Below are 10,102 nucleotides of genomic sequence, written 5' to 3'. Positions count from 1 at the left end.
TGCATCTAACCTAGGGATGGGTACCGGTATCCGGTGCCATGATGGCACCGGTTCTGACATAAACGGTAGTAACCAGACCGAAAAGCAGCGCACATTTTGGTGCTTTATTTCGGTGCTTTTTTTTCCTGAGCTGTGATACACTTTAGATTCTAGCCAATCATTTTACGTTTCAGAGGATAGAAGGCGGGTCCAGGTACGTACGTTCTTTTAGAGCAGAGCTACAGATTAAAAATGGCCAAGGCGAAGCGGTCAAAAGTCTGGCTGTACTTCACACAAAAGATACAAACTCAGCAGCCTGCAACAAGTGCTTTAAGCTGATACTGTGATACTGTCAAAGGAGGTAACACGTCGAATCCGATGAAACACCTGGCGACGCATAGCGTTTTTTTTAAAAGCCAAGAAATGCGCCGTATTTGATAGCTTGCTGTGAGACCTCACACCGAGCACATCTACTGCGGGTGTGGTGCCTGTTATCGGACCCGGAGTTTGCAACATCCCCCAAAAACCCGAAGAGTAGAGTCCTGGCCCCTAGCCCTGCCAGTGTAGCAGAAATGATGACGGATGATGATGGCAGCAGCAGCCATTCTTCTCTGCATGAGTAGTTTAATGTTGTTTGTGTGAGTACGCTAACCACGTTATTACATTAATGCACGTAAGGTGAACTAGCAAACATCATCATAGCTACATGCAGCTGTCTTCTTGTTTGATGGCAGATACTCCCTTCACCCTGGCCAAAAAGGCTAAAATGACCAAAGAAAAAGTGGAAAACAGCTAAACATGAGAGGTTTTTGGACAAAGTTTGTGTTTTTTTCATTGTTTAAGCACTGCTTCCAGCCAAGAGTGATACCATATATGCCCCATAGCTGCAGAAAAGGCTAACATTGTTATCTTTTTACAAAAAAACAGCTGAACTGGTGAGAGGTTTTTGGACCAATTTTGAGTTCTCCATTCTTTAAGCACCGGTTTGAGCACCGTTTAAGCACCGGCACCGTTTCAAAAGTACTGGTTTGGCACCGGTATCGGATAAAACCTAAACGATACCCATCCCTAATCTGACCTCAGTGAAGCCATCAGCAATAAACAAGCCAGTACAAGAAGTTGAGAAGAGACAAGCAGACAACATGTGTCATCACCAGATGGGATTGATAACAGAATATTATCAATATTATTTTCACTATGATAACCAGGGTAAAATGTCCAATTTCCAATTAATTATGGACAGGTGTTAGTGTTGGGTTTCTCTAATACTGTGAGGCTTTGAACTTGATGGGTAAAGTAGTTTTAGGTGGTGTGATAAAATTAAAATAATAATAATTACCGAATAAAAACAAATTGAACTGAATATTGCCAGAGTAACCCGTCAATGAAAAGTTTGAAGCAGTATTATTATTTTGTACCACTAGAGGGAGCCCTTATATGAAAATGCTGGTTGATAGTTATTGTGTTATGTTCAAGTTATACAATGAAATAATAAGAACTGTATTTATTAATTTGCATGAAGTGTTTTTGTGGATTGTACGCCTTTATTGCAAAAAAGGCTTTCACTTCGGTAGCCTCAGAATCTCATCTCTGCTTTTCGCAGATGATGTGGTTCTGTTGGCTTCATTGGGTGAAGGCCTCCAGCTCGCACTGGAACGGTTCACAGCCGAGTGTGAAGCAGCGGGAATGAGGATCAGCACCTCCAAATCTGAGGCCATGGTTCTCAGCCGGAAAAGGGTGGAGTGCCCACTCCGGGTCGGGGATGAGTTCCTGCCCCAAGTGGAGGAGTTCAATGTTTAAACCTTGAGTGTTAAATATCTGAAATGATCCCCTATCAATTAGTGAATATTGTGTACAATACTGTTCATGGATAGTTAATGTCCAACATGCTATCTGACAAGACCTGTTTGGAATACATAAATGATTTGGATGAGTGAGTGACTACTTTCGGTAATATACACATGTTGCAGAAAATAAACATTACCCCAAATATTTTTAGGCAGAAAAAAATTATACTTAAAAAATTTGAAAATGGTCAGACCTGAATACCATGAAAGGGTTCATTTCACTGCTCACACATGTATTCAATTTATATTCAACCACTAGATGTTGCTTTTGAAGATCTTTTTTTTTGACAGTGTTTTTTTTTCTTGATAGTAAAACGGGGATCAAATATGATGTCACTTCCTTTCATCCTCTCAGCGAATGAAAAGTGAAGTACAAGCTGACAGCAGCGTGTAGCGCAGCACACACACTTCTGTTATTGAAGGAAAAGTTGCTGACTGGATCATAAGGGGCTGTACAGTGAGCAGACATGGAAGCTGTCATTGGACTGTTGTTTATGTTACTCGGTGTCTCTTATGGTGAGCTACTAAACGTTTTGTTCTTCTTCATTAATGCTTAATTTTATAATAAAAAAAGAGGTTTTGCTGCCACGTGATCTAGCACCATCAATAAAATTAAGCTGAATTCATCAAAGGATTTGTTGAACTGCAGTTTATGAGTTTTATTTTAACACTTTAGCTGGTTTTTACTTCTATTACTTATATTTGACTAAATTAAATTCAGTCACTGATTTTATCATCTGGGTTTGATTTTGACTTTGTTTATTTGTTCACTTTTTTTTCGCAGGTGTGAACACTCATTGTGATGGCAGACAGGATAGAGCTCAGTGTTATGTAGCTTTGGGAGGAACTGTGGACATCCAGTTGATCAATAGCACCTCTGAAATACCTAGATACCAGTTGTTAAAGGATTCATTAAAAATACTAGCAGGGAGAAATAATACAGTTATTTCTAATGCCATAGAGCATAGGTCTCTCATTTTTCCTAGTAATGGAACATTTAGGATCAATGACCTGAGTAGGAATGACATTGGTAAATATACCCTTGAAACCTTTGATTCAGATGGAAGAAAATCAGGCGAGCGGACTCTTTATTTGTTTACTCAAGGTAATCTTTTTTTGGTTAATAAAGCTGCTACTTTATATAAATATAAGATTTTTTGGTAATCTTTATATATATATATATATATATATATATATATAGCATTTTCTGCTTTCTCTCTCTTTTTTAGAGACTATCAAAATGAATTTGAACAAAATAATAGCAAATACAGTTTTATCTTATTTTATATTTAATTTTTTTAAACTATTTAACTAATATGGATCTGAAAAATACAGCTATGAAAGGTGAACTTGTTAAATAATAAGTAAAAGTTAAAAAAAAAAAAGAATAAATTGTTTACTTTTTTGTTTTTCTTTACAGGTGTGGAAACTTACTGTGATGGCAGACAGGATGGAGCTCAGTGTTATGGAGCTTTTGGAGGAACTGTGAACATCCAGCTGATGAACAACACCTCAGAAATAACTAGATACCAGTTGTTAAGGGATTCATTAAAAATACTAGATGTGAAAGGGGATAAGGTTATTTCTAATAACATTGCACATAGATATCTCATTTTTCCCAGCAATGGGACATTTAGGATCAATGGCCTGAGCAGGACTGACATTGGTAAATATACCCTTCAAACCTTTGATTCAGATGGCAGGACATCAGATGTTTGGACTCTACATTTGTTTATTCAAGGTAACATTTTCCCTGTTGGGAAGTGATGCTGCTAATTTACATACATTTGATAAGATTTGCAGCATTTTTGCACAACTGTCCCCTGTTTCAGGAGTACTCAAACCTTTTCTTTGTGGGTTAAAATTTCTTCCATTTTCACTTCCTGCATTCATTTTCAATGAATAACTGCCACATGAGAGCAGCTTGCGAAAGTCAGTTTTTTAGACCCTAAGAACAGCAAAAAAATTGAGGTTTTGCATAACAGTTAGATACATATTCTGTTTTTGATTTCCAGCAGGCCTGAGTAAACAACAAACTACTACTAAAACAAAATGACAGTAGCCACAAAACCACTATTTCTGTTGATGGAATTCAGTCATTCATTTGTGCCCACCTGTGGGAACCATATGAAAATAATCATGAAGCTTACAAATTTCTGTTCATTGTAAACATTTGCATATGCTACTGCAGTCTTTCTGGTAGTAACTTAACACTCAAAAGTTTGACAGTTTTGCTTTTGTCTAATTTTTTATTTGCAGGTGTGGAAACTTACTGTGATGGCAGACAGGATGATGCTCAGTGTTATGGAGCTTTGGGAGGAACCGTGGACATCCAGCTAGTGAACAGCACCTCTGAAATACCTAGATACTACTTGTTAAAGGATTCATTAAAGATACTAGATGTGAGAGGGAATAAGGCTATTTATAATACCATAGCACACAAATCTCTAATCTTACCCAGTAATGGAACATTTAGAATCAGTGATCTAAGCAGGACAGACAGTGGTAATTATAGCCTTATAACCTTTGATTCAGATGGCAGATCATCAGGCGAGCAGACTTTACAGTTGCTTATTCAAGGTAATTCCTTTCCTTTTCTTCTCAATAAAGCTATTAATAGATTTAATTTAACAATGTTTTGCTGATCTATACAATAAATATAAAAAATGTTCAGATACATGTATTTTGTGCTTTAATTGTTCTTCATTTGAGACTGTAAAGAATTTTCACAATTCTGGTTTTTAAATCTAAACTCATCTGTCTGTGTTTCTCTCAGCTCCTGTGTCCTCTGTCCTGCTGGTCTCTGAGTGTCTGTCCCAGGGAGAGAGGAGGGTGTCCTGCTCCTCTGAGGGAGGGGACAGTCCTCAGTACAGCTGGACTCTGGATGGACGCACACTGACAGATGCTGAGCTCCTTCCTGGAAACAATGAGACTAACATCATCACTCTGAAACATCACATCTCGGGACATCTGGTCTGCTCAGTCAAGAACAATGTCAATAGTGTCTCCAAAGAACAGGAGATATCTACCTGTGTTGAGTGAGAACATTGTAAGCAGTATCTAATAATGAATCAGCAATTCAGTCACTGTAGTTTCACAGCAATCCAGGTCATGGTAGTCTTGAGAGCTAGAGATACTTGTACTTCACTCTGCCACACAAGGTGCCCAAGTGCTACAGCCTGTATTAACAATAAGTAAAAGGACTGTTCAGCTCCAAAACTGTTGCTAATTTTGACCTCACGTGTGAGATGTCTTGTACACATTGTGAGATATTGCTTGTGCCTTGTGCAGAGTGTCCTACCTCGGCAGAAGGTGATATTATCATTATTCATGCCAGTATTTATAACTTTACTAATTATAGAATTATCTGTTTGTGTCTCAGAAAATCACACACAAATTATCACATACATACGTTCACTCCTATCTGCAAAAAAATCAAATTAAGGCTGGCAAGAAACAGAGACACAATGTTGTTCATTTTGTCTGTATGAATTTATTAAAGACACTTAATTGAACTCCTGGATTGCTTCAGTCTTTCTGACAGTAGATTTAGGCCAGACTTGTATACGACCAGCATTTCAACATATCTTTCACATGCAGCATTTTTCACACCTGGGACTTTATATGAGTCAATTAGCCACAGAAAACATTTGGAAGCACTGCTGCTTCTTTAAAGATCAAAATACCTCTTAACTAAATTTTCTGAGCACATTCCTACTAGACCTCACATCATCGGAAGGAAATCTTTGGGCAATACCTACTTTTGAGTGTACTCAAACTTTTTGGTTTAAGTTTGAATCAACACACTATTTCGATTCCTCCGTCAGAGGATTGTGGCTGTGGATAATACATGGATGCTCAACATACTCTGCACCACAGGCAGCTAAATGCTTTCTCTGATAAATGTTTCAGCTACATTGACACCAAAATGTTTTACCATCTCATACCACACCTATATTCATTTTAGAATTTTATTGTGTTGTATTAGGTTTTAATCATTTTTTGGCATTTTCTATAGCAAGTTTAACAGGTTGTTATGTGATAACATATAGCAACTACCAAATTACAGTACCATATTTTAATATGTGACTCAATATCCAAGCTGCTGATTTGCTGATTGCAATTCTTTTTCATATGGAATTTTTTTTAAAAAAAGCATTTCCACATGAAACAGGAATCTGTGTTTTACTGCAGTCAGTCTGAATTACTGAACTGAGATGATGATGGTAAATCATCCTGAATGTTTCTGTGTCATTTGTGTCAAATCATTATATTTCATTTTTGTCCAGTGGAAATACCCAACGATCTACCTGGGAACCCACTGAAGATGTGCCTTTCACTACTTAGACATACTTGCACAAACGCTCACACATAAACAGAGTTAAAGAAAAAATAATTTGCTTGCTGTTTTCAGATGCAAATTGCCCTTATTTACTTTTCTGAAGAGAAATTGAATGTTATGCTTGATCAGTATCTGACTTCTCAGGGAAACTGGCTCAAATTTGGATATAAAAATGTGACATCAGTTTGTTATTTGCCAAATAAGACAAAGAAGACTTTTTTTTGTCCCATGTTCCAATCCATTAGTCAAGGGAATAAACAAACATGGAGACAAGTAGATAAAACACAGGGAGATCAAACAAACAGGAGACGCTGAATATATAACACAGATGAGACAAAGACAGACTGGACATGAGAAAGAGATCAGATATAAAAGGAAACGAACTGAGAACCTGAAACATAAGCATGCAAAACTCAAAGTCCCTTAGAAACTAAATATACGTATCTCATAGTTCCATTAATGAAAGGGTCAAAGATCCAGGACCATGACAGAAATACCAGGCATTTTCCAGGTGGGCTGATGCACTTGTGGGCTGATGGGTCAATATTTTTTTCTCTGTGTTGATGTAATTATACAATTCAATTCAATTCAATTCAATTTTATTTATATAGCGCCAAATCACAACAAAAGTCGCCTCAAGGCGCTTCATAGATACAGAGAAAAACCCAACAATCATATGACCCCCTATGAGCAAGCACTTTGGCGACAGTGGGAAGGAAAAACTCCCTTTTAACAGGAAGAAACCTCCGGCAGAACCAGGCTCAGGGAGGGGCGGCCATCTGCTGCGACCGGTTGGGGTGAGAGAAGGAAGACAGGATAAAAGACATGCTGTGGAAGAGAGACAGAGGTTAATAACAGATATGATTCAATGCAGAGAGGTCTGTTAATACATAGTGAGCGAGAAAGGTGACTGGAAAGGAAAAACTCAATGCATCATGGGAATCCCCCGGCAGCCTACATCTATTGCAGCATAACTAAGGGAGGATTCAGGGTCACCTGGTCCAGCCCTAACTATATGCTTTAGCAAAAAGGAAAGTTTTAAGCCTAATCTTAAAAGCAGAGATAGTGTCTGTCTCCCAAATCCAAACTGGAAGCTGGTTCCACAGAAGAGGGGCCTGAAAACTGAAGGCTCTCCCTCCCATTCTAATTTAATTCTTCATTCTACAGGCTACAGCTGTCATTAAGGGCTGCTGTGCATTATTTTCATGAGCAAATGCAATACCCAATCAAATATCCTAATGCAACCAGTCCCTTCCATGTGCATTCATGCACTATGCGGAACACAGTTTAGTGTGGTAGGAGTAGAGAATAAAGATGGATAAAAAAAAAGCGAAAAAGTGGAGCTGAAAAGCTAAGAAAGAAAGAGAAAAAAATAGAAATAAATGCATCAAAAGGTATCAAATTAACCACCATGCTAGCTATCGTGGCTACAGCAGCTGCTGCACCATTAACAGCAGTGTCAGCAAACCTACGCAGTCACAGGAAGCTGCTATTGCTAGCATGAACAACTACAAGTACAATGAAAGACAGTTTGGCATCTCTCCATTGGCAGTATGTAGATTTTTACATTAAAATTACTTTTATCTTTTATTTTAAAGTTACACAGATATATACAGTTGTATAAAAGTTATATATGCTGTAAGGTGCAATATAAGCAACAATGTAATTATATATATATATATATATATATATATATATATATATATATATATATATATATATATTAGGGGTGCAACAATACTCGTATCGGTATTGAACCGTTCGATATAGTGCTTTCGGTTCGGTACGCATATGTACGCATATATCGAACAATACAAAATTTTTATTTTATTTTATCAACTTTTCTTCTGACGATTTTGTCTGTGTTGAGAGCTCAGTGGATCTGCGTTTGACTACTCCGCCTAGGCTGCACTGTCGAGTGCAGATCCACTGAGTGCAGCGCAAGCTAGCGAGACAGAAGTTAAGCTCATTGCAACATGGCAAATTGAACCTCCCCCACCCTCATTCAGATCTGGTGTTTGGAACTGTTTTGGTTTTCATGTGAAGCAAGACCCTGATGGTAAGCGCGTCATGGACAAAAGTAAAACAGTATGTCGGATGTGCCACGCAATGCTCAATTACATTGGTGGGAACTAGTGCATTAGCGCAGTTAGCTCGTTAACGTGTTGACGCCGTCCAGCCCCACACGCGGGGTGATCCGCGGTAACTCGTTAACAGAGATTTGCGGCGTTATGGCGTTAACGTCATTTCAACAAGATTAACGCTGACAGCACTAGTGGGAACACATTGAATATGACTGCACATTTACACCGACATCATCCTAGTGCAAAAACAAGTGGAAGCAGACAAAAACAACAAGCACGCATGCTACAAACTTTACCCGAGTCATTTAGACAGCCGTTAGCACATGATTCTCCTTATGGGGACCTGATATGTTTAATATGCTGCTGAGAATATAGCCCAGAAGAAGCGTATAGTATAGCTTTTATTTTGGAAAGAGCCGTTTCTCTGTAATAAACTCTGTTTTCCAAAGAGGAGTGATTTCTCGATCTTATAGATTTATTTATTTCTATTATTTTGTTGTTTCAGCAACATTAAATTTAAAAACTGTACTTTTGAGTTATGATATATATATTTATAATTTTAATAAATGACAAATTAAAAAGGCACCACCAAAGACACCAAAGTATCGAACCAAACCGTGAATTTTGTGTTTCGTTGCACCCCTAATATATATATATATATATATATATATATATATATATATATATATATATATATGACTGGTCTGTTAGTTCAAAGTAGCCCTGTACCACTCGAACAGTTTCACTGCACGTCTCTCAGAGTGCTAGCTTCTATCTCTGCTCTGTAATGCAGGAAGTACTCATGTGTGGGTGTCTTTTCTCACAGATGAGTTGTGCCCGGTTCCAGTTGAGCGCTCGTAAGTGGGTCACTGCCTCAGCCTGTGCTGATGTAGGCATTCATTAATTTGGAAGTGAATCATGTTTATCCTTATTTCCTTGATGGTAATTCTTCTTCTGTTAATGTTTAACCATCACTCCAGCTGTTTACTGACGTAAGTAAGAAATTAAATGTTTTTATTTTTTTAATAAAGTACAAAATATTCAACCTATTTTTCAATTAAAAATTAAAAGTAATTACAAAATTGTAATGTTTGCTTTAACTTGTCTGCAATTTTTAATTTAATTTCATTTACAATACAAGATTCAAGGCATATTACAGATGCATACATTTAGATTACCTAAATTTGTCTTCTTTACACAAATACTGTAGGCAAGTTTGATTACTTGTGAGTCGTGCATCTACATTTTTATATTGAATTCAGCCTGCTTTGATAGATATGAGAATTCAATGTTTTAATATTTTCTGGAAAACATTACTTCATAGTTCCATTTTGTGGCAATGATTTGCAGCATTTTAACAAGCTGGTTTTTCCTTGGTTATTTAAATTTTATTTGTTCTATACTGTTTATCTCCTTTCCTTTCAGAAAGAAAACTCATCCAAACCTACAAACATAAAAAGGCATCACTCCTGCACACCCTGTAAAGAGTGCTAAGCAGTACAGCTCTCCCCACAGGAAGTTCTGAACTATTTGTGAATTAACTTGTCACCGCACATGTTGCCTGTTCTTTCTCAAAAGGATATGTCAAGAATACGTGACATTCAATTTTTTTATACTTGCATTGATATGCTGTGAAAGTGTCACCCTACAGTGTTCTCTAGAGACTTAGTTTTGCCGATGTAATTAGAGCAGTGATAGAAAAGTAAGATATTTATGTGAATGTATGCTGAAAAAATACTGTCTAAAACAGTAAACAACAGTACATACGTTATACTGATTTATACCCAGCTTTGTTCATCATTTTCTACAGTCATTTTTAAAGATTAAAATCACAACGTGCCTTAATAAAG

The 10,102-nt window shown here is 37.3% G+C and overlaps 1 protein-coding gene across 1 annotated transcript; it reads left to right on the top strand.

Annotated features, from left to right (window-relative positions):
- Window positions 1–2,178: 2,178 nt before the first annotated feature.
- LOC148106141 (pregnancy-specific glycoprotein 22-like) lies at window positions 2,179–5,780 on the top strand. The gene is made up of 5 exons (XM_087849499.1): window positions 2,179–2,342; window positions 2,611–2,931; window positions 3,247–3,567; window positions 4,086–4,406; window positions 4,603–5,780. Exons 1-5 carry the CDS (start codon window positions 2,294–2,296, stop codon window positions 4,866–4,868), a joined length of 1,278 nt encoding a protein of 425 aa, XP_087705625.1. The 5' UTR covers window positions 2,179–2,293; the 3' UTR covers window positions 4,869–5,780.
- Window positions 5,781–10,102: the final 4,322 nt, after the last annotated feature.

Source organism: Neolamprologus brichardi, chromosome 2, assembly GCF_056152115.1.
Source record: "Neolamprologus brichardi isolate AB-2024 chromosome 2, ASM5615211v1, whole genome shotgun sequence".
Lineage (NCBI taxonomy): Eukaryota > Metazoa > Chordata > Actinopteri > Cichliformes > Cichlidae > Neolamprologus > Neolamprologus brichardi.
The sequence above is the reverse complement of the archived record's forward strand: the minus strand, read 5'-3'. Positions and strand labels throughout refer to the sequence as shown.